General features: G+C 39.3%; 1 protein-coding gene across 1 annotated transcript; it reads right to left on the bottom strand.

The window, feature by feature from the left end:
* Positions 1 to 618: 618 nt before the first annotated feature.
* On the bottom strand, positions 619 to 26,212 carry LOC131227045 (aspartyl protease APCB1). Its single transcript, XM_058222739.1, has 9 exons — positions 25,398 to 26,212; positions 18,811 to 18,928; positions 17,909 to 18,132; positions 17,130 to 17,369; positions 4,226 to 4,379; positions 3,756 to 3,841; positions 2,497 to 2,611; positions 2,294 to 2,366; positions 619 to 843 (listed from the first exon to the last, which is right to left on the bottom strand). The coding sequence occupies exons 1-9, from the start codon at positions 25,934 to 25,936 to the stop codon at positions 731 to 733; spliced, it is 1,662 nt and encodes a 553-aa protein (XP_058078722.1). The 5' UTR covers positions 25,937 to 26,212; the 3' UTR covers positions 619 to 730.

Here is a 26,212-nt window from a genome sequence, read left to right as displayed (position 1 = left end):
AAGATTTACCAGACCCCAAATTTTCAAAAATTGGAAGATCCTAGCAAACTGATCTTTCACCTATAATTCGTGATTGGAACAATTAGATCAATGGTCTAGATCACAAGTATTGGCTCACACGGATTAAAAGAAAAAAAAAAATGTGTACAATAGGGAAGCTCTCTATTAATCACCAAGGGCCCGTTTGGATACCACCAAATAAGTAACTTATTTCTACTTACAGCAGTAGATAAGTAACTTATTTGAGACAAGTAAGCTTGGTTCAAGATCAATTATAAGTAACTTTTTTTTACTTAAAGGTACTTAATCACTTTAGCTTAACAAGTAGAAACTAAGATAAGCTACTTAAGGCATAAGTAGCTTATCTTATGTAACTAACAATCCAAAGGCTTCTTAAGAGAGAACTCAACCTTGATGTATCATCATCATCATCATCATCACTTCAATGTATAGTAAATTACAAAGACCAGTCCATGTAAATGCATACAACAGATCACGGAAAAAAAGAAAAAGAAAAAAGAAGTGGTACATACAAGGCATATCATATGTGATTGTGGAATCGTATGAGGGGTTTTTTTTTTTTTTTTAATTTTTTTTAATTTTTTTACACACACACACACTCACACACACCGCATGGGCACTCGAACCCATGACCTCAATGTTGAAACGCAGACTATCTACCACTAAGCCATGAGTAGAGATCCATGGACTTGCATAAGGTTGCAATGACTCAAAAGAAGGAGAAGCTCTTAAAATTTCTGGGCTTGATGCAATCTGATTGAACCCATCCAATCTTCCGCTTAACATTGTCGTACACAACCAATTGTCCACCTAATGAAATGTCTGCAAAACAAAAGGAGGATAAATGATTTGTTCCTTTTTTGGAAAAAAATCAAATAATAACTTCATTAAAACAAGAAAGAAGTATGATCTAAGACGGTGTTTGGATACACTATTGAAATGAATTGAACTTCGATAATGTGCTTTATAGAGCGGAAATGACCAAACTACATTTACCTTCTCTGGTATTAACAATGAGGAAGTAGCCCCAACTGGCAGTTGTTTTACTTTGAAGTCCAACTTGAAAGTAATTTGATGGCAATTTAAAGCCTAGCCCACAACACTACATAAGGGTAAATGCAGCTTGGTCATGTCTGCTTTCATTGAACAAATTACGGCAATTCAAATCAATAGTGCATCCAAATGCAGTGTAAGGGATGCAAAGAGTCTATATCTGCTCACTGGATAGCACACGCATTCGCCCACTCGTTCCCTAAAGGACCAAAAGTGATATCAACGGAAAATGATACCCAAATTCCTTTAGAAAATGGAAGCAAGTCCTCGAAGCCTAAGAAGTGCCCCAGACGCATCTCCCTCAATTAAAAGTCAGCCCGCAATAGAAGATGTATAGAACTTGGACCCTCCAAGAGAGCCCTTACATTCTGTCTCGTGTGATCCTTTATCCTAGGTTGGGCTGGAATAAGCAACAATGATTTTGCTCATATCATATTCCTAATGATGCTCAAGCTATGATCCACACCCAAATCAATAATGAGCTGGCATCAAAGTTTAGTATGGTAGTACTGATCAAAGGGCTTCCTTCTAATTCTAGGCCCCTTCGGTCTAGAAGGAATTTCGTTGTTCTAGGCCCCTCCAGTCTAGAAGCAACAATGATTTTGCTCATATCATATTCCTAATGATGCTCAAGCTATGATCCACAGCCAAATCAGTAATGAGCTACCATCGAAGTTTAGTATGGCAGTACTGATCACATGGCTTCCTTCTAATTCTAGGCCCCTCCGGTCTAGAAGGAATTTTGTTGTTTTAGCTCCTTGTGTCATGGCTAAGAATACATCATGTGCATTCATGGTTCCCAAGGCAAACAGATGCACAACGATCAAATCATGGTGGTCCATTCTATAGTTGCATGAAGCATGAAGGCCAGTGGCAGTAGATCAGGATCGAGAGTGGGGAAGCATCTGCTTCAAAATATTAGCAAGCATAAAGCAAGGAAACAAGAATGGAAATGCAAGTCTGAAGTGCGATTTGAAGATGGAGCTGAACTTGGGTGGAAAATTCATGCAACTAATTTCATTCTCATCTCACCAGTGATTTGGGTGGAAATGAAAGAAACTCAATGGTTTTGTTTCTACCAAACACCAAGTGCAGTAAGCACACTTGGTAAGCCCTGGCATCCACGATTCAGCAATACAAACACATGCTACCTAAGAATTACAAACCATTTTCTAGAAGCAGGCATTTTCCGACACAGCTCCAAAGAAACACGACATACCTCCAAGTATATTCATTGATCCATCGTGTACTTTACTTCCATCAAGGATTCCCAAACAAATGTTGCCTTTATTCTACACATCAAATAATTGTAAATTGTAAGCCCCCAGAAATAAATCTCAGTTGAAAGTTTATTGTTGAAACAAAATGGCAGAACAAATGAATTTAAATAAATAGAGTTATGGAAGGCTATAAAATCATTACGCTTCTGATCAAATAACCCTCGGGAGGAATCTGTAGTGTCTTCTGACCAATCAACCATCTGTTTCCAAAGTGAAGGGTCAATGGCTTAAAGAATTGCTTCATATTTTTAACAGTCCTGCAGGAATGAAACCCTTTAATTAGCTGCTAATGGTAATGGAATTCCTAATTAGAGAAAATGTACAGTCCTTGGTCGAAATAAATGGATTTCTCATTGGGTGTTATTCATTTGAACAGAAACTATTCAGGCAGGCCCACTTGTTTGTAATCTAGGATGTTCATCCAGTTCGCCCATAATGAATGGGTCATGGCCCAATAATCCCCCTTGTTGGACACTTACCCAGACGATCCATCAAAACTTTCTAGCCAATGTGTATTATAGGATAAATGTTTAAGATCCTTTGATGGAGGAGGTTTAATGGGTCCCACCAGATGGACAGTCTAGATCACCAAAACATGGGCCTCAACTGTGAGTTGATTTAGTCCAGGATACCATGATACCCCTTGTAAACATAGTTCGAAAACTTGCTGACTCAACTTGAAACTCAGCCGGGTCAACTCAACTTGATGAGATTTCAAACCAAGTCTTTAGGAAACTCGTTTCTGGCACTGACTCAGCCCTGATTCGCAAAGACTCGTCGAGTCGACTAAATAACTCGGTCTACTCGACATGACTCACAGTTACTCAGTCAGAGTCTGTCATCGTGCGAAGACTGTTTGTAATTATTTTTATTTAAAAAAAAAAAAAAAACAAAAAACAAAAACAACAACAACAAAAAAAAAAAAAAAACAAACAAAAACAACAAAAAAAAAAAAAAACAAAAACAACAAAAAACAAAAACTGGAGGGGAGGCCAAGCCCCTGACCTCCAATCAATGAACAAGCATCCCAACCAGCAAGAATAAGCACAACTTTGCAGCTTTGTTTCCTATGTTTTAATACTTGTAAATGTAGTTATTTTAAATACTCTTTTGCTAATCCTAAAAGTTTAATTTATGTTTATCGAGTCTTCGAGTCAACCTGACCCAAATGATCATCAAGTGGAGCCGAGTTATTGAGTTTTTAAACTGTGCTTCTAATTGCCTTGCTGTATAGATACATTGCTCATTGAATGTCACCATGACCATCAATCCATCACTATATTTCCTAGAATCTCAACCAGATATGCATTCACAAATACATCCAACTACTGAATTATTCAAGTATTTGCTGAACAGCACACCCCACAGAATCAAGCAGTTATTATTCCTTACAATACTTACCAGACTACTGGGAAATTAGCTCGCCAACATACTGGCAATGTTGAATCTGATTCATCTTGAATGAGTCCATCAAGCGAGTCTTTGAGCTACCATAAGATTACATAATAGCACCCATTAAGATGCATGTAGTTAATTAGTGATTCTTTCATGCGTCTACTAAGAAGAATTTTGCTGATCCCACATGCACCTATGCATGGTGGCACCTGGCACACGTGGGACATCTGAACTATCAATCACTAGGCAAGTATAGATGAACAGGCAGAAAAATCAGGCTGCTCCACCCATCAACCATCTCAGAAGAGTCAATTATTTTCTTACATGTGTGGTCCCCCTAATGAAGCAATTGGCCTGATGCCCATATCATCCATTCAGTGGGCCAGCAGATGCACAAAGCAGATGTCCACGGCTTCCAGGTTACCAAGTGTGGGAGCATGTGCTGGTTAGAAATGCTAATGCTAATAAACACTTACAGAAGTGATAAGACTGGTGTATGCTTCCTTTGTGAAATATGTATATGAGCTTCCACTGTCGAAAATTACTCGTCCTGCATTGCTGCCTGGTCCACCCACACTGAGTCGCTCACCTCCTAGACTTATTTTTGTAAGTTCTGTATTATAGAAATTTCTGAAGCATTCCAAAAAAGAAATCATTAATCAGAAGTTGATATAAATCACAGCACCATAACCATACTAGGAAAAGAAAATGGCAAAAGCAATACTATGGATAAGGATCCTTGCAAGCAGTGTTTGAGTTGTCGTTATCACTACAAGTTTCGCTGGCTACAGTTAAAGAAACAATATTGTTATCGCCGATAACCGGAAATGTGTGGAAAACAGGGGGAAACATGGGAAAATGGTGGAATTTTTCAGTGAAACTTCGGGAGATGCCTAAATAAACATTTTTGCATATTTATAAATAAATAAAAAATTGCAAAAAGAATACATACATAATAAGTTTTCATTTAATGGAGGCCTAAAAGCATGCGGCTGTAAGAAATCACTCTGATAGTAACCAAAATAAGTTTATATAATACAAATGCAGCTACCATACAATATTTAAGACAAGCCAAGCACTCTATTACACTCTGACTTAACAGCTAGTACAGTCCCCATGAGAAACCATGGGCAGCACATGGGTGACCCATGCAACAAAAATCTCCCTCATGGAAAAATCCCATCCCTTCAGCTGGCAGCCAACAAATACAGCCACATTCAACCAGAAAATGGAAAATATTTGATGGCCAGGATCTCCTAATCTTGGGTATTTTGGTGTATGGGGCCGTCCACATTCAGTCCCATTGTGCCCCAGTTTGAATTGGGAGTTATTTGATACTCACCGAAGGTTGATGGTTGATACTCTGGCACTTAAAAAATTGTACATGCAGCCTCCATTAACTTAATTACACTAGCTGGATTGTGGAACCTATGGTCGCTTACTCACAGTCCCAATGGTTAAATGATCCTAATCTCTCATCTGTGGACACTTGCTTAATGAATAGAACCATATGGTATCTTTCATTTTTAACCATTCAATATAATAAAATATACCTAGTTCCTATTTAATGAGCCATCTAAATTGAACCCCACAATGTGGACAGTTGAATTGAAATTATTATATGCCACATATGCAAATCCAAATATGAGGTGGACCACACCACATGAAACAATGGTGATTGAACACCCACCATTAAAAAAAAAAAAATTAAAAAAAAAATTAAAAACTTATTGGAGGCCACAAAGGAAATAATGTATGTGTTGTATATCTATGCCGTCCATCCATTTTTCCAGATCATCTTAATGGCATGGGCCCAAAAAGAAGAGGATCAAAATCCAAGGTGGACCACACCACTAGAAACAGTGTTCATTTAACTCCCACCATTTAACGTCCACTATTTCTTGTGGTGTGGCCACCTGAGATTAGGATTTGCTTCATTTTTGGGTCCATGCCATAAAATGATCTGGCAAAATGAATAGATAACATAGATATACAACACAAACATTGAGGTGGGTGCCACGGTTCTGGTCCCACTCCCACCCACATTGGGTACAATAGTTAAGTTGTGTCCGAAAGCCTTTCGTAGAAAAGCTAGGTGGGGCCCACCAACATGCTTGTGAGAAACCACCCTGTCCATCCATTTCGCCAAATCATTTTAGGACATGGCCCAAAAATGAGGCAGATCCAAAATTCAAGTGGGTTGCACGACAGGAAACGATGAAGATTAAACATCCATCGTTAACATTTATGGGCCCACAAAAGTTTTGGATAAGAGTTAGACTAATATTTTTGTGTTTTCAGTTCATCCCAGTAAGAATGACATTATGAACGTCATGAATGGCATATAAACATCACAGTGGACCCCAGGGAGGTTTCAATGGTAGGCATTTCCCTACCCACTTTTTCCTATGTTGCGGTCCACTTGAGTTTTGAATCTGCCTCATTTTTGGGCCCATGTCCTAACATAATCTGGCAAAACGGATGGATGGGTTGGATTTCTCACAAGCATGACAAGGGGTGCCACCTTAGCTTCCCATGTTAGGAAGTTCCTGTGAAAGGCTTTCACAGGCAATCTGCATCCGAACGGGGATACTCTATTGACCTTGCGAGTAGGGTGTGGGCATGGTCGGTGGTTTGTGCGCCCCACCATGATGTATATGTTTTATTCACACCATCCATTCATTTTGGTAGATAATTTGAAGGCATGAGCCAAAAACTTAAGGAGATCCACATCTCAAGTGGAACACACCAAAGGAAACAGTGGTGATTGAATGCCTGTCCTAGGAAGTTTTTAATGGTGGGCATTCAATCACCACTACTTCCTTTTGTGTGGTACACCTGAGATATGAATCTCCCTCATTTTTGGGCTCATGCCCTAAAATTATCTGGATAAATAGATGGACAGCGTGGATAAAACATATTACATCATGGTGGGGCCCATAGCACCGACCATAGACACTCAATACTCACAAGTTGCAGGTTGCATCTCCTCATCCCCATTAAAAACGAAACGGAGGGATTTTCGGAAAGACGGTTTCTTCGAAGGGTTTCAAAACCTTAATTCCAACCAAAATCAAATAAAAATCCTCCCAATTTTCCAAAATATTCACCGAAATCCATGTCTCTTACCAAATCCATCATCCAGTCAAAGAGAAAAGGGAAAATTTTGAGGTTTTTTGTACCTATCGAAGACCTGTTGACGGTTGTCGATTGATCCACGATTAGCCCACAAGATTCTACTTATGATCAACTAATCCGCTTCAACAAGTACCGAAAATCACTCTCTCATGTAGATCTTTAAAAAAATGAAATAAAAGATTTTTTTCAATTTTTTTTTGTATTCATGCAAGTTTAGCAACATGAAAATTCTACGATAACCCAATTTATCTAGAAATCGAAATTATCGTCGAAATTTTGCCAATATTTGGTAGAGAAATGAATATTTGTGGTTTCAATGTTGCCAATGCAGCAACACCGATATTATCGTTGATAATATCAATATTTCGTTGACAACAGAAACATTGCTTGCAAGGTGAGGCTATGCCACAGGATTAAAAGCATGAGCAATATGGCACAAGAATTAGAAAAAAGGCAATCATATGGAAAAAGCGTGGAAAGTAAAATAGAAAACACAGTTTACTAACAACATCATAAGACTAACGATCTATATTTGGTCTCATTAAAATTCATTGTTCATCAGATTCTCAAAAACTGAATGAGAATTTGAGCACCATTGTTATGGGAAATGAATGTCAACTCATACCATGCATTTGGTCACTTTACACACACACACACACCCCACACTCTCCCAATGTAGTGGAATTTCACCACCTATGGATACTCGAACCCTTGACTAGGTGTTGAAACTCCTGAGAGTCTACCACCGGAGCAAGCACTTTAAGAGGTTATGAGACAACAAAACCAAATAGCATGGCTAAACATTGAATTGTCATATGACTAATTGGTTATGGGGAGCAGCTCAGACTACACACACATACACATCAAATAGCATACATGAATACATATTCTACGTATACGCGATCCTCCACCCACATACCAATCTTCAATACATCTTTGATACATGTGATTAAAAGGGACCAAGACAATGGATTGGTAGTTGCTGAAAACAACCATTTTCAATATATCACTAAGTTCATGTCATAACGTTAAGCCTTGTAGTCGAGCCTAAAGGGATTAAAGCAAGCATGAGTAACAAACATCCATGGTGGGTCCTCCATAGATATATTCTAGGTAGAGGGTGCTCTTGAAAGGGAACTCTGCTTCTCCATACAAGTACTTGCAAATGATGTGCATCAGTAGGCACAAGTAAGGATGAAGACTTTTAGAGACAACAACCATATAATTTTCATTTAACAGACAATGGATGGACTCCGTGCAGTTTTTTCTAGAGGCATTTCAATGGTAAGGTTCAGTAAATGCCTCAATGAAAAGCATGCCTGATGTGCTCCAACTCACGCAAGATGCAAATCACACAATACTCAAAGCTTCTAGGGTTTTAAGTGCAGTTGGGCATACGGCAATCCTGAGAGTGGTGGTGTGTACTTTAAAGGAATGGGACTAGAGGCAACATTTCCAGGGATTATTTTGCATTTTCCCCTCATTTCTTTAATTTTCCTTTTGCTAACAATTAGGAGTTTTGGTACGGAAGAGTCATCAGCATCAAAGCCTCATCCCAACTGATTAGGATCAGCTACATGAATCCTTTTCCACCATTCCACTCTATCAAGGTTGGTAGGGAAAGGTACTTAAACAAATAAACGCATGCAAATCAGCCTCTTAGATCTAATTGGATAAGAAAAATGGAGAGCAAGGGCCTCGATACATCAATATTTTCATGCTTTCTTTGTGACCACACATGGCATGTGGTGATGATCCCTATTACTGCAAATTTAGACCGGCTACTATAAAAACTCGATGTGAAAAATGCCTTTCTATATGGGGATCTGCTTGAAGAGGTGTATATGGAGCAGCCACCCAGATTTGTTACTCAAGGGGAGGTAGATAAGGTTTGTCATTTAAAGAACTCAATCTATGGATTAAAACAATCTCCCCGTGCTTGGTTCAACAAATTTAGTAAGATGATGCTTCAGTTTGGTATGAAACGTGGTCAAGTAGATCATTCAGTTTTTGTTCGACAGAGCAAAACTGGTGCTATTGTGTTAGTTGTATGTGGTTGATATCACTTTTATTAGCAGTGATTGTCCGAGTATTTTTGAGTTAAAGAAGTTCTTGCAGCAACACTTTTGCACAAAGGATTTAGATTGTCGTCAATACTTTCTGAGTATTGCGGTAACAAGGTCAAAGGTGGGAATTAACTTCTCCCAGTGAAAGTATGTGATGGATATATTAGAAGAGAGAGATGGGTACATTGGGTTTTTGTTTGACAGAGCAAACTATCGTGTTAGTTGTATATGTGGATGATATTATTGTTACTGGCAGCAATAGTACAGGTATTTCTGAGTTAAAGTTCTTGTAGCAACACTTTTGCACAAAGGATTTCGGTTGTCTTCGATACTTTCTGGGTATTGAGGTAGCAAGGTCAAGGGTGGGAATTAACTTGTCACAGTGAAAGTATGTGATGGATATATTTGAAGAGACGGGTAAGTTGCGGGCTAAGCCATTTGAAACTCCCATTGATATTAAATCAAAGTCAAGTATAGATGAAGGGAACTATTTGATGAGATGGGAAGATATCACCGGCTAGTTAGCAAATTGATCTATTTAACAGCTTATGATTGGACATCACTTATCCAGTCAATGTAGTTAGTCAGTTTATGCAGGCTCCTCGTATGTCTCGTATGGAAGCCGTGCTTCACATACTTAGATATTTAAAGGGAGCTCCTACTCGTAGAATTCTCTAAGGCAAAATAGACATCTTGGAGTAGAAGCGTTTTCTGATGTAGACTCGGTTGGCTCTCCTTCTAACAGGTGGTCTACCACATGTTATTGTACATTCGTAAGGAAAAATCTGGTTACATGGAAAAGCAAGGTGTTGTTGTTTGGTCAAGTGCAGAAGCGGAGTACAGGGCTATGGCCCATGCAACATGCAAACTTATTTGGCTAAAGACGTTAGTGTGTGAGCTAGGATTTGTAGTGGATATTCCAATGAGATTGTACTGTGATAATCAAGCAACATATCACATCGCCAAGAAAATCCAATTTATCACATAAAAACCAAGCACATTGAAGTTGATTATCACTTTATTAGGGAGAAGGTGGCTAATGAGTAAATTACATGCCGTTTATCACGTTACAAGATCAAGTTGGCAGGCATATTTACGAAGGCTTTAAGTCGGGCCCATCTGGATAGATTCTTTGTCAAGCTGGGCATTCATGATATGTATGCCCCGGCGTAAGGGGGAGTGTTGATGCATTATGACCACATGCGTGTGGGCCACCATAGCTATGTATGGTCTACCAGCCACTCATGTGGTCCACATCAATGTTGTCAAAATTGTTATCATATCGCAAATTGTAATAGGGGTTAAATTGTATCGAATTGCAAATCTTATTGTAAATTGTAAGATTTTTTTACAATTTTCTTTAAAATATTAAAAATATAAATAAATCAGAAAAGAATTTAAAACTCATCAATCATACTTTTGCCATTAATATGCACCAAGCAATACCACGTCGTGATAGTGTTAAAGGATTCTCATCTTTCCTTTATTTATTTTATCTTTCAAGAAATTTCCTCTAAAAAACATACAAGGATCCTTTAATAATTTATATTCTTATTACCTTTCTTGAATATAGAATCACGTTGGAAAAGTGGCATTTAATATTGTAGACTGACGAAAAAAGATATTTTAATTTTTGAACATCATTACACAATACATATAAGTCAACATGAACACAACCATCCATAAAAACATTCTAGATAAGTCATACATCAATTTAGTGTTTCAAACGTTTAAGATGTAAGAAATCATTAAAAAAGCTCCATGATTAAATGTTGAAGAGAATATATCTTTCTCTCTTTTCTTTGAAAGATGAAAATGAATTTTATTAGGTAGGGCCAGAAGGAAGAGACAAAGGCGAAAGGAGAGAATATACAACCCAAAGGAAGACCCCCAAATATAAACAAAGATAGCCCCATGGCTAGATAATGTAGGGGCATTTTCACACCGAGTGGGGTGGCCTATGGGATGCAAGGGCACACTCAGGGGGGCAACCCGTGTCAGGCGGGTGGCTCGTGTGAGGCGGTACCCATGTGATGTAGGGCGTACGAGGGGGGTTCGGCTAAGATCCTAACCCATGAGATGTGAGGCCTGAGCTATGAGATAAAGGGATTAATTTGCCCATGTGATGTGATGTGGGGCCCACGAGAGGGGGGGGGGGGCAGCCCGTGTCAGGCGGGTGGCTCGTGTGAGGCAGGCCCCACCCGTGTGAGGTACTGAGGTGTGTGGCTCGTGTGAGGCGGTACCCATGTGATGTGGGGCCCACGATGGGGGTTCGGCCAAGGTCCTAACCCATGGGATGTGAGGCCTGAGCTATATGAGATAAAGGGATTAATTCGCCACGCTCTATCAATTCGATCTTTTAGAGCAAGTGGTTAATTATCCTGCATTAAAGTGGTATCAGAGTGGGAGGTCTCGTATTCAAGATTCCTCGCCGATGGTGATTAATGCAGGGGCATTTTCACACTGGGCTCGAGTGGGGTGGCCTGTGGGATGCAGGGGCACACTCAGGGTGGGCAGCCCATGTGAGGCGAACCCCACCCGTGTGAATTGGGTGGCTCATGTAAGGCGGTACCCATGTGATGTGGGGCCCACAGGCTTGGGCTATGAGATAAAGGGATTAATTCGCCACGCTCTATCAGTTTGAGCTTTTAGAGCAAGTGGTTAACTGTCCTGCATCACTGAAGAAACTCAAAACCGGGCCAACTAAAAGACCAAATGAGGGAAAACCCATAATTTATGGGGCCCAGTCTCTAAAATAAATCACTCTACTGAAAACCCCCACAATAAAACCCTGGCTATTTCTAAAACAGCAACCATTTCTTTCTGTCCAAACAACCCAAAGAGTAGCTAGAAGAAGAAGCATCCATTTATCCTACCCAAAGAACCTCCTGAATCATCATGCTATGATCACAAGAGGGTGTCAATAGTCGAGGGCATCACCTAAGAAAATTCAACAAAGTTGAGGACACGTACCAAATTTCATAAGTAAATGGACATAGGATAAAGAGATGAAAGATAAACTCCACATCATGGAAGCACAACAAACAGATATTGGTCAGCGGGAACCCCCTTTTCCTAAGGTTGTCCACCGTCAACACTTTCTTCCTTCCCCCCAGCCATGAGAAAGAAACAATTTTTTGGGGAATCCTGTACTTCCACAAAACTCCATTGTGGCCACTGCCAAGGCTACCTCGGCTAGAAGCAAGGAACCGGTAGAAGGAGCAAACAGAAAATGAGTCTGATCTTGCATGGGTCCACACCAGTGTTCGAAATATTGATATCGGGCAATGTATCGCAACCTTGGGATACATATATGTATCGGTTATCACACGGGATATATCGTTTGTATCGCATAATTTATCGCACTTTTTGGGAAACATGGGGAAACATTAGGAAAATGGTTGAATTTTTTATGAAACTTCATAGATTATTTAAAAAGACCTTAATACACACTTTTAAATTATAAAATATCAAAAAAGAAGTGCACATAATAAATTTCCTTTGTATAAGGTACTAAGTTATGCGTTATCTGTTTAAGCTAAGGTAAATATATTTAAATATGATGCATACCATTTATAAATGTATAAATGTATGTATGAAAATGAGTCATATCCAAACCTCAATTGAAATTCATTTTAACATATCATTTTAGGGCATGGCTTGAAAAATAAGGCAAATCCAAATCTGAGGTGGACCACACCACACAAAATAGTGGTCATTAAATGATCACCATTAAACTTTTTTGGGGCTATAAATTTTTTGGATAAAGCTAATATTTATGTTTTCCCATCCAGGTTTGTCAAACCTCATGAATAGATTGGATGATAAATAAACATTAAGGTGGGCCCTAAAAAGCTTCAATGGTGGACATCATTGCCACCACATTTTCTTGTGGTGTGGTACACTTGATCTTACATCTATCTCCTTTTTGGGCTCATAACTTAAAATTACTTATGAAAATAGATGGAGGGTGTGGATTGGCTGGTGTACCACACATCAGCGAGGTATGGGTATGTGTCGTGTGAAGATGGGACGCAGATTTCCTACTAAATCCTTTCGCGGGAGTGGGGCACACCGTGATGTTTGTGAGAAATCTACTCCATCCATCAGTTTTGTGAGCTTATTTTAAGACTTGAGGCAAAAATTGAGCAGGATCCAAGACTCAAGTGGGCCGCACTAAAGAAAAAGGTGGGTAGGTAAATTCCTACGATTGAAACCTTCCTGAGTCGACAGTAATGTTTACATTCCATCCATACCGTTCATAACGTCATTACTACTGGGATGAATTGAAAACCCAAATATTAGACTAATTCAAAACTTGTGGCCCCCGAATATTTCAACTGTGAACCTTCAGTCCTCACGTTTTCAGCCCACTTGAGTCTTGGATCCGGCTCATTTTTCGGCCCTATGTCTTAAAATGTGCTCAAAAAACAGATGGACGGAGTGGATTTCTCACAAACATCGCAGTGGACCCCACCTAAGTTTCCAGCGCATGAACTTCATGCGAAGTAGCGCGCCACCTCCAATTGTACAAACAGTTCAAAGAAGATCAAAGTTACATGGGCCCCACAATAATGTATTTATTATATCCGCACCGTTCATCCATTTGGAGAGATCATTTTAGATCATGGGCCCAAAAATGAGTCACATCCAAACCTCAATTGGACCACACCACAAATCACAGTGAGGACAATGATTCTCACCGTTATAACATTCGTACGGTCCACCATGACGTTTTTTTCCATCCAATCTATTCATGAGGTCACAAAGACCTTGATGAAGAGGAAAAACAAATATCATATGATCCAAAACTTTTGTGACCCCCGAAAGGGTTTCAATGGTAGACGTTCAATATCCGGCTACTTTTTCCAGTGTGGTCCGCTTGATCTTTGAATTTGTCTTATTTTTTTGCTTAACCCTTATGACGACCTCGCCAGCTGGACGAACGGTTTGGATATAACATATACCTCATGATGGGACCTACAGAACTTGGTGACGTCAACACATCATCCACGTCGGTGGTGTGCGGTACGCCAACCCATCTACATCCCGTAAAAAGGGCTCAGAGCCCTTTTTTTTCAAAGGAGAGAGGGTTTTGGTGTTCCGGAACCCTAAAATCTCTACCAAATCCATCATTTCGCTGAGAATATCTCTGGATTTCGCCGAGAATATCTCCAGATTTCGACGAGAATTTTTCTGAATTTCGCGATTTCTTTGGATTTTGACAGATTTCACCCAAATCTCTCCCAAATAAGAGATTTTGTTGCTACGATTCGAATGGCCCTTCAAATACAAGGCGATCTCCTCTACAGGTACCGAAATCTACTTGTTGAAAGATTTTTTTTTTTCCAAATAATGAGTCTGTTTGTCGATTTCCGACAATAATGGAGGAGGAATCGTGCGATATTGCACGATGCATCAGCGATATCGACGATATATCGTGCGTTATCTGGATTTTGAGATTTTTTGTATCTTCCTAGTGTTATCAGACGGGTTTCGTCTCGCTAGGGGCCGATAACGATAATATCGGCCGATATATTGGCCAATAGTATCGATATTTGGAACACTGGTCCACACAGGGGAGTCCTCTGAACCGCCAACATCTTCTACAGAGGCGCCTAAATCGAGGATTGGAAGTGAACTCAAGGGGCAGATCTAGCAAGTTGTAGCTGAGAAACACCACTTCTTTGTTCGAGATTAACCCTCTCAGGGCCGAAGTGAGCTATATTAACCCTCATCTCCATGCCATAAAATTTCTAACCTTGAAGCTCTTTAATGGCACACAAAAGCTCTGAATCTTCATCCATCCTTACAAATGCGAATCCACAATGTTCGTTGACCCTCTTAACACTGGGGATGACGACCTCTTGCACCATCCCAAATTTCCCACGGATCTATCTTGTTTCCCCATGGCGATAGCACGACGAACTCCTTCCTCTCGACTGACGACCTCTCGATTGATGATCTCTCGATTTCTTATGTCTATGTGGAATTGAAATGGGTTTTCGAGAAGATCTCTGGGTTATCTCCATTTCTTTGAGTTCTCTGAATTTGAGGAGAGGTGGCCTAGGAGTTAGGCATCTAAAGTTGTTAACTCGGCCCACATGATGAAACATAGATGGCGTTTAATCAATGAGATGGAAAGTCTCTACTCTCTAGGTAAATGTCATAAAGAACAAATACCTCAGAGTACCCAGTCCTTCTGGGAGACAATGCCAAGTCCAATGCGTAGAGAATATATCATTTAATCTCTTATAAAGAACAAATAGAATAATTTACCTTTTCTAAACAATTCTTGAAGCCCCCACCAATTTAAAAACATAAAATGAAAGTCAATTGAAGCTTAAAATGGTAGAGAATGAGTATAATTTGAATCATAAATTGGGATTTGAATCGTAAATCATAGGATTCAAATCATAGAATCATAGATTCATATAAAAAGGGATTCAAGGTGGGATTCAAATCATTTGCTTAAGATTCGACTCAAATCACATATAGTGAAATCATAAATTGTAGGATTTTAACAACACTGATCCACATATAGGTTTAGGTTTATATTGGAATTGGTCATATATTTGGGTTAGAGTCTTTTAGCCCAATATGTCATTGTTTTATATTATCTCTAGGCAAGGGGGATATAATTATAATTTCATATGATTAGTGATTGACCTAATAATAAAAGAGAAACATGGGGGCGTGTGGAGGTGTTCAAGCTCTCTCCCCTCCTTTTTCTTCTTTCCACTCATTTGAATTTTTCAATATACCCAATATAAATCAACTCGTTTTAGGTGCGACGCATATGTTCAATATTGTAGGGAAAGCTAATTTAGTGCTTGCACATTTTGATGTAGCTAAGTTGTAAATCATGATCACATTAGCCTTGTCCATCTATTTGGGTTTGGCTTTTAAAAATCTTATTTTTTCCAATTAAATTTGTTAAACAACTAATTTAAATAAATACTAAAGGATCTGAAAGGTTAAGTAGATCAAGTTTTCTTGGTCAAAAGTATGAATAAATTCCTTTCTCATCTCTTCAGTAACAAATATCCATATCAAGTTATGGGCAAATCAATATTAAGGATAATCAAGATCACATTAGCCTTGTCCATCTATTTGGGTTTGGCTTTTAAAAATCTTATTTTTTCCAATTAAATTTGTTAAACAACTAATTTAAATAAATACTAAAGGATCTGAAAGGTTAAGTAGATCAAGTTTTCTTGGTCAAAAGTATGAATAAATTCCTTTCTCATCTCTTCAGTAACAAATATCCATATCAAGTTATGGGCAAATCAATATTAAGGATACAATATCTTATCATCAGCATCATCTTAGCCTTATCCCAATTAATTGGGGTTGGCTACATGAATCTTGTGGCCCCATTCCACTCTATCAAGAGCCATAACATGAGTTAGACCATAGGTCATCAAGACTTTTCCTACTACCTCCACCCAGGTGTTTTGGGCCTTCCCCTTGCCCTTCTAGAACCTTCAACTTGTAACAGCTCACTCCTAACTGTCGCAGTTCTTGGTCTCCATTGTAATTTGGTCACCGTTACTTGTGATGCTGTTTATTTTTATGTTATTATATAATGGATTTAAATGTACACTGATTAGTTTACAGAGACTTAATACTTGTTTCTACATAAAAGGCTTTGAATCTTCTCATCTTTTTTCTATCCTACTCGGTCAAAATGTAGTCTTTAGAGTCTTCTGCAGCTGGTTGTTCAGCCTTACTCTTTTCTATAATGGTTGCAGTGTTCTCGTCTTTTCTTTTATTGAAAATCACAAAGATTTTATTTGAGGATGAGATAGATCAAGGAAGTAAGAACTCATTCCCACTACAAAGAGTCTCCAAAAAAACAAATGCATGAACTTGTGCATGAATACAAAAATGTATTATATGTGCATCTATGCACATATCTGCACGTAAATATCCCTAGAATGAGCACCAACACCAAGAACTATTCCCAGAGGTTATAAATTTTGAGAAAGTCATATGAGTACGGAAAAGAAATAAGTGCAGCAATTACTTGAGGCAACCCACGTGCCATGATAGGAAGAGGACATTACTGTAGAAGATTCATATACAAATGCAATTTGGGATCTTTTGATATAAAAATCAGTGTTAAAGTTAAATTCGACAAAACAGGAAGCAACTTAAAAAAATTATTACTCACGTATAAGGGCTATTGAGCATGGGAACCCAAGTCATGCCCCAACGAGGTGTAAAGTCGTCACCTAGGAACAGATATCCACCACCATGTAAATCACTGGTAATACAATGGCCCACCACATTATTGATGATACCCTGACTTGCTAATTGAGAAGGAAGACTAACTTTAGCTCTGCTAAGTCCAAGGATCCCATCTGTATTTGCAGGAGAAACTGAAAGTTGGCCTTGCTGATCATATGCACACCTATAAATGAACATTCAGAATAAATGCAATAATTAACCATTGTCCCAGAGGAATTATTGGTCATGATGCATTGGCACATGAACGGTGTCTACATCTATCCAGTCCATAAAATGGGGCCCAAGGTTCAGTGCTCCAGACCATTGATAAGGTGGGCCCCACCATGGATGGGTGAAACCCCGAAAAAATTCCAAACTGGAAGAACTTAGCTATTCAATCTTCTCCATATATTTTGAACCTTTTTTTTTCTTTCTTCACCGTGCATTTGCACTCAATTGATTGATGTTAGGATCTTCCAATCAGGTCAAGTTTTAGGGCATCCACATCCACAGTGGGTCCCATCAGATCAATTGTCTGATCACCAAACAATCTGCCCCGCCTATATGAACTGGCACATCATGATACCATTCTTATCCTTATGCTCCAGGACCCAATAGTCCACTTTGTCTCATTCAGCCATATAACATTAATAATAATAACAATAACAACAACAATAATAATTAATAATAATAACAAAACTAAAAAGATCACACATGACATACCCAAAAACAAAACTTGGCTTCAGAGATGTTCCATTTTCCATCTTAAGAGCCACTTCATCTCTTGCAAGAACACCCATGGAGGCGCTCTGATCAGCATATTCTATCTCATAATCACATTGTGGGCAAAATTTGCAGTCATTCTGATTACTTTGAACTTCTTGGCACAAAGAATCCTCACCAGTCACTAGCTTCCCTTTAGTAGGCTTGTAGAAAGGATGTGGTCCCTACATAGATTATTGCTATAAGATATGTTTACCACAACATATTTACCAAGAAACTCATGAACCTTATACAGATATTACTTTAATATAAGCCAGGAAATGAGCCAAGTAGACCATAGCACCACAACACGTGCTTCATTCCGTTCTAAAACATGCACCAAACATCTCTACTGTATGTGGCATTCATGTACAGTGGTCATAACTGCTAATTAAGTGGGCCACCAGGTTGACAGGCCATACCAGAAAATTCAAAACAATTGGACCTTGGTAGTTGAACACTGGCCTTTGAAAGGGATGGTTAACATTAAAGAAATGAACAATGGCCCACATGAAATGGGCAAAACTCACAATACCTAATGTTCATAGTTGTCCAATCACTATGATTTTTGACCTGCAGCCCATCGACATGGTGTCCCACAAGATCAAAGGTCCCAATAACCATAATGCTTGCTACATGTACAGTGGAATGGCACTTTATTGAACTTAGTGAAGCGCCCATCCTTATACCATATCTCTTTCCTTGTTACGCTGAAATTTCTCACAGGGGAAGAAAAGCATAGAAAAGATACATGTGCGAGCCTAACATAACAAAGGGAAAATATCCTCTCAGTGTATGTCTTTCCAAAAAAAAATGTGTGTGCGCAGAAAATGCCCTTTCCAGATATCAAATTTCAAGAGTACCTTGGCGCAGCTAGTGCATGGGGCATCACATTGAATCCATGTTAAGTCACTCCCAGTATCCATGTCAAGATAATAAGGTCTAGCAGGATTTCCAACAAGAATGGAGGCATAATACAGTCTGTATGAAGTCTAAGACAATGGAGATTTAGTTAGAATCAATCCAATGCCTATTTATAAGGTATTCAAAAGTTGAAATAGATGAGAAGGGAGTCATCTTGTGTAGAACAGAAAATTAGAGGACGCATAATCTTATAAATAAAGGCAGAGCTCTTCATTACTAACAAATATAGAGCTTTCCTATTGCACACAGCCTTTGTTCATTTGGGGCCTCTGGTTCACTGATCCAGACTGCTGAGCTGATGGGGCCCATTGTGGACGGACTGTGTAAAAAAATTACCCAAATTGGCAGACCCTAGTTTGGCCTTTCCTCCGTCCAATATTTATTTTTCTGAACCATCTATTTGCAGGCGAAGAATAAAAAAGGTTATGATTGTCCCATTGGGCATATTTTTGGAACATTATCCACACATGAAGGGGCCCCTCAAACCAATGATCTAGATCCTAATCCCTGGACCCCATAAGTAAAATCTCTGTGCATAATAGAGAAGCTCTTATATGTTACTGATTGAGAACTTTCACAAATAAATAATTACTAATAGCTGTAACAGTAGACAGACAAACATTTATAAAAAAAACAAAAAACCAAAAAGTCAGTCTGATTCTTGAATTATAAGGATGAGATGATTAATCATAAACGGATGATGAAATGTACCAGAATGAGTAGAACAGCTATTAACTAACCGATGTTCACTATAGAAAACTTTCATCATAAAGGATACATTGATAGAATACCTTAACAATGTGGCAATTACAGGATACATTCATAGAATACCTTAGCAATGTGGCATTTACAGGATACATTCATAGAATACCTTAGCAATGTGGCATTTACAGGATACATTTATAAATTACCTAACAAAACGACTTAATAGAATTTCCTGATGGATAACAATATGTTATTAATGGGGAAAGACAATAAGGGGAGAGAGGATAAAAAAGAGCAGCATTTTTTCCAAAACAGGTTATTATATATATATATATCAAAGGAGGGGAAGGGTGTTTTGTTAGTAACGTCTGCTGGTGGGAGACGTCTACCTATCTCCCAACATGAGACGTCCTCTCTCTCTCTCTCTCTCTCTCTCTCTCTCTCTCTCTCTCTCTCTCTCTCTCTCTCTCTCCTACGTCTCTCCGTACATGTGTGTGTGCGTGTGTGTGTGTGTGAAGCCTAGTTTCTCTAGAGTTTGTCAAGTGCTCTCTATTGTGGTGTTTTTTTATACAAGGGGAACATGTGTAGAGGGTGAGAGCATCTTTTAGGGTTTTTTAAGTGAGATATTTCTTGTGCAGTGAAAGAGTGAGAGTGAGAGGTGAGCCTTATAATTCTGATTTCTCTTGGCTTAGTGAAGAAGAAAACTTTATTGTTACCCTATGGAGTAAGCATATTGTCGAACCACGTAAATCTTCATGCCTCTTATCTCTTGTTTTTTATTTGGCCTTTTAGGTTTTTGGTTTTGGATATTTCCTTTTGGGGTTTTCTATTGCTGGCATCGAACATTTGTAGGTGTAGTTGCGGAACACCTAACATCAAAGCTTTGGTTTGATTTTGGTCGATACATGGTTTTCTAGTTTATAAGCTTTTGATTAGCAATCCATTGATTATTAAAGGTGCGTAATGGCTACAAAGATGCAGAATGCAAAGTTTGAGGTGAAAAAGTCCGATGGGAAGAATAATTCAACCTATGGCAGGTTAAGGAATATGATCTGCTAATTCAGCAAGGTGCACGAGTTGAAGGGAAGATCGAAGAATACAGCATTAATTGACGATGAGTGGGAAGATTTGAACGTGAAGGTTGTTAGCACAATCCTCTTGTGTCTTACAAATGAGGTGCTTTATAACATCATAAATGAAAATTTTGTGGAAAAGCTTTGGAAAAAGCTGAAAGGTCTCTACATGACAAATTTAGCATCGATATTATATAGTTAGAAAATTAAATGTAGAAGTTTTGTAGTAAATCCCAAGTTGGCAGGTTCATAAATTCATCAGACAACCCAATACAACACTCTCACCAAAGAGTGGACCATTACACTACCATAAACATGTTCAAAGCAAAAAATGAATGCATATTTGGAATATTTATAGTTTTTGGATTTTGTAGATATTATTTCAAAATTCTCAAAGGAAAAAAATTCAAGTGATTTGGGGGCGTAATGGCTGTTATGCCCCCCTGTATTGGCCGTTACGCCGATACACCATATCGGTAATGATGTTTACCATTACAGCCACGGTTACCGATACAAAACAAGTTGTTCGCCAAGTGCGTTCTCTTATGGTGTTTTTTATATATAAGGGGAACATATATGGAGGATGGGTGCATCTTCTAGGGTTTTCTAAGAGAAGTGGGGATCCATCATGGCTAGGTCGTAATATGGAATTTGATCTCACAACCCATCTAAACGATTAGTTATTTGTTAGCTAGATCGTAACCTAAAACCATCAAGATATTCGACCATTCTCAACCTGCTACAAATTTTATGAAGAAGGTTCTTTCAAAACCAACTAATATAAGCAAATTAGGTTAAAATCAATAGGGAAAAATACAATCGCCATCCCAACGATAAATCCAATCATTAGGTCTCAGTCTGCATCCAAAACAACTCTAAAGCAAGTTGATTGGCGGCGTTTATGCTTCGCCATCTGCATGTTGTCATGCTGCCATTGATTTCCCACAGTCTCGAGAACAGTTGGAGGACTTTGTCCATTTCACCTAATGCTCCTTCAAATGGTAGATTTGTGCTTTCAACTCAAATTTTTCTCTGAGTTGTAATTATCCCTCTAAAGATTCGTGCTTCAACTCCTAGGAACAGACATTCCTTTTTGTCTTTCTTGGACAAGATATATTGCTATTTATATCCTATATACATGTGGGGGACTGGGGGTTGCCATTTTGTCTCCTACATCATGCTGATATTTAACTTTACTATATTATCTTTAAGATTCTATTCTTTTGTTCAGATTCATGTTGGAAGTTATGGCACAAGTTTGACGCCAGCTGCCAACCTGACGCAACCCTACTCGATTTGGGGACTAGTGATGAGAGCATAAAACTCGGCCACAATGTAATAGACTTCTACATAGGTTTAGGGGTGTCAATGCGCCGGGCCTGGGCCTGAAAAATCAGAATTTTGAATAGGTCCAGCCTGAAACAGTTCAAAATCTGGGGGAAACCTACCCCAGGCCTGGCCCGTTGACAGCCCTGCATAGATTTATTACAATCAAGCATGGTCTAATAGTCTATGCAATCACTGTATACACTCAAACTTAAAAGGAATCAGGCAGTTAAGGAACAATGTGTTCATAGGATTAGTATAGCCGAAATGAGGATGTTGAGATGGATGAGTAGCAAGATAAGGATAGAAATAGAATGAATGCATTCTAGGGAATTTACTAATAGGTGATAAGATGAGAAAAAGTAGACTTGGATGGCTTGATCATGTGCAACGGAAACCAAGAAATGCGCCAATTAGGAGTGAGTTGGTACAAGTTGAAGGCTCTAAAGGGAAAGGGGAAGGCCCAAAAGGGCATGGGTATGGTATGCCATACTGGTAACGGTGGTTGTAACAGCCGCAGCCATTACTGTTACATTACGGTCTTTTTTCCTCTCTTTTTTTTTTTTTTTTTTGAGAGAGAGAGAGAGAGAGAGAGAGAGAGAGAAACTGTTTCAGACTGTGAAGGGCCATTTTTTCTTTTTCTTTTTGAATACTCACGAGATTTGTATTAGAAAAATGAAAGAAGAAAACAAGCAGAAAAGAAGTAGATCCGCTGAGAAAGTGAATCAATTACACTCCTTGGAAAATAAGATTACAGCCCTTTAGCTTGTCAACGTTTGTGGCCCATTCTACAATAAGTTGCTTAATTCTGCGCACATGGGACTCTGCCGAATTAGATTCATTATTGAAGCATCTTCCGTTTCTCTCTTCCCACACAGTCCACCAAACTCCCAGAAGGGCCAGTCTCGAAATTGGGGTTCGTTGATGACCAAGCCTGGAACCGTGCCAGGCCTTTAGAAGCAACCCGGTGGAATTACGACAACACCAAGAGGTGCCGAAAGAGGTTAGGATGTGAGGCCAAATCTGATTGATATAAGAACAATGAACGAACAAATGGTTGGTTGTCTCTTCTTCAGCCATGTAGTAGAGGCAAACATTAGGGAGAATCATACCTTTCCTCCTTAAATTGTCGATAGTGAGCACTCTATCCTTACCTACCAGTAATCCGAAAAAAACTATCTTTGGAGGAGCCGGGTACCGCCAGATATGGTTGGTCAAGGATTCAGCCACAGGAGGGAGGGGGGAGTCCAAATATTTGTAGAAAGATTTGACAAAGAAAATACCCGATTTATCTGCCCTCCAACAAAGATTGTCTTCAGATAAAATATCCAGATTGCTGTTAGAAATGCGCTAAAGGAGGCCTGCATACTCAACAATCTCCCAGTCCTGTAAGTTTCTTCTACATTCCACATTCCATACCAGGTTCCCATTAGATGAGGAAATACAGTCAGCTATCGAAATGGCTTGGTTAGGGACAATGCGATATATGTTTGGAAATTCCATTTTAAGGGCCATTTTTTTCTTTAATGGTCGTTTCAACCCTATAATGCAAAACGGTTACAACCATTACCGTTATGTAAAGGCCATTTGGCATACCATGGACATTGGTGGAGGTAGTAAGAAAAGACTTGATGACCTATAGTCTAACTAAAGCATGGCCCTTGATAGAGTAGAATGGCGGAAAATGACTCATGTAGCCAACCCCAATTAGTTGGGATAAGGCTTAGATGGTGATGGTGATGGTGATGGTGATCTTAATTTTTTTCCCAAATTTTGTAAATATGGTTGCTATGTATGACTATTATATACTGACATCAATCTTCCAAAATCAAGAGTCCAAGACATCACCATATTCTCCGGAGTCCAAATTAAAGAGAAATGGAACTAAAGAAAGAAGTACAAGAAATAAAAAACAAGAACAGGAAAAAGTGTATCTTTTAATAATTAAATATTCAATGTATTCATAGTATATCCACACACACGCACGCACACACACGCATGCACATGCATGTATATACCTTTCAAATGTGAATGTGTGTGTGTGCACGCATGCACACAGTATATACCTTTCAAATGTGTGTGTGCGCGTGCATGTGTGTGTGGTGCAGACTATAGATCACTCCTAGATTCTTTGAACTTCTAACTTCTTCTTCAAAAAAAATGGGCAATTGCCATTCCACTCCCGCTTCACGCAACTAAGATCTCTTGAAGATAAACTCATTATTCAGAGAATGTTAATGGAGTGTATTCTGAAGCAACAACATCCTACTCATGGATCCCAAAGCTTGGGATTTAAAATATTAAGTTGTTCAGGACAGGTTAAAGATTCATTTCAAAAAAAAAAAAAAAGGAGAGGTTAAAGAGAAATAGCATCCCAAGGTTAGTACTCTCCAAGCTTTAAAATCGTAGCTTCACTGAGAGTTATGACAGAAGCAAGAAGAAGGTTGACTATGATATTAGGTCCTGACCCTCATCAAACATAATGGCATGGTGCTCATTTCCATACAAGTAGAGCTTGTGGTTTGGTGATCCAAACTGTCGACTGGATGGACCACACTTGGACGGGCAATTCCACAAAAACCTCATGGAGTGAAACATCCTAACCTTCAAAATTTTGCCTTTTTTTCCTACATTGAATTGAACCTTTGTTATATTTTCAGTTAACTGTCCATATTCAGGCAATTGTTCTAAGGGTTGGGATCTTCCAATCCTGAAGAAACTTGGGACCACCCACCAACTTTGTGGAGCCTAGAAGATCTGGATGACCAAAAAAGGGGGTCCCACATGAACAAAAATGAGGTTCCTCAACAAACCATATATTTTCTGAGAGTCAGGAGCCCAGTAATTCCTCTATGCACAAACTCATGCTGGAAATTCCCCCATTTTGCAGTTGGGAATAATTCTATACAAGCCCACTGTGTATTTACCAAAATTGCACAAGCATTTGGGCTCATTTATCTATACTCCAATGTGCCTGAAATCTTATACCATTCTAGAGGAATTAGGTCCTGAAGCATCACCAGATGAAAATACCCTGCTTCCTGAAGTTCATACAAATGGAGTCCATTATTTGGCGATCCAAACCATTGATCTGATTGGCCCCACAGTTCATAGGGGAGGCCCCAAAAATCTTCCCAGTTGGAAGATCCTAGCAATCCAATATTTGTCCTGATTTCTTTTTCTTAACTGCCTATTTGTCGACCACAGATCAACAGGTCAGGATCTTTGCCTATCCACGCAATGCAAGCCAACCAAATCAACAGTCTAGATCACTGAATCATGGGCCTTGCTTCTAAGAAACAGTGAAATTGGACAGTACCAGCACCCCAATACAACAGCAGTCTGTAATTCCTTACAATTCCACCCATTTTCATCCATGAACTAGAAAAAAAAAAAATGAAAACGCAGAATCACCCACATACCCATCCGGATAAACGTTCCCTGCGACAGTAAAAACCGTTGACGAATTGATTGCATTGGCGCTCTTCCGATACCGTTTCACCCTCTCTCTCCTCACGAAACTTCCCAATTTCACCTCCGCGTCCGGCCAAAACCCGCCAACTGATTTCGGATACAAATCGAACAGGAAGGAATGGACACTGTCGTTCCGATTGTCATTCTCCGAACTGCTATGGAGACTGAAATGGGTATCTGAGAAGAGGCATTGGTACAAGAAGAGGACAAGAAGAGCCGCAGCCAAGAGGGTCAAAACTCTTCTTGGAGTGTTGAAGGTGGAGACGAAAGAGGAGGCAGCGATGTCGGCATGTGATGATGGTGGTGGTGACGATGGTAGTGGTGGTGGTGGTGGTGGTGGTGGTGGTGCATGATCCGACGGTGGATATATGGGGTCAGAGAGAGTGAAGGCAGTGATGGTTTTGCCGAGGGAGGGATTGTCTGGTGGTGGGAGGGAGATTATAACTACTCCTGTGAGCTGCTGCTGCTGCTGCTGCTGAGGATCCATCTCTCTTTGTTTTGTATTTGAGAGAGAGAGAGAGAGAGAGAGAGTAGCGAGTGTTTTTATAATTTGGGAAGAGCAGTGAGTTTGGGAACGAAGAAACAAGGAAGGTCCGACGGCTTACTGTTTGTTTGACTTGTCGGAATCTGACTAACTTGCGCATGCTATGCTCACGAGGACCTTAACCTGCGCTTATCATGGATAATGGTCAATTATTAGATGAGATATGCTCCGTCGTTCTCAAGCACCATAAGTCTCGGGTATGGTAGGAACGACGCATTC

This window comes from Magnolia sinica, chromosome 15 (assembly GCF_029962835.1).
Source record: "Magnolia sinica isolate HGM2019 chromosome 15, MsV1, whole genome shotgun sequence".
NCBI lineage: Eukaryota > Viridiplantae > Streptophyta > Magnoliopsida > Magnoliales > Magnoliaceae > Magnolia > Magnolia sinica.
This window is presented reverse-complemented; position numbering and strand designations above follow the sequence as displayed.

Excerpts from the sequence above, each read along its gene's own strand:
- LOC131227045 (XM_058222739.1), bottom strand. The coding sequence starts at position 25,936 with ATGGATCCTCAGCAGCAGCAGCAGCAGCAGCTCACAGGAGTAGTTATA. Across the intron at positions 18,133-18,810 it reads CATGCACTAGCTGCGCCAAG|GGACCACATCCTTTCTACAA; the intron begins GTACTCTTGAAA and ends TAATCTATGTAG. Across the intron at positions 17,370-17,908 it reads AAGCCAAGTTTTGTTTTTGG|GTGTGCATATGATCAGCAAG; the intron begins GTATGTCATGTG and ends GTTCATTTATAG.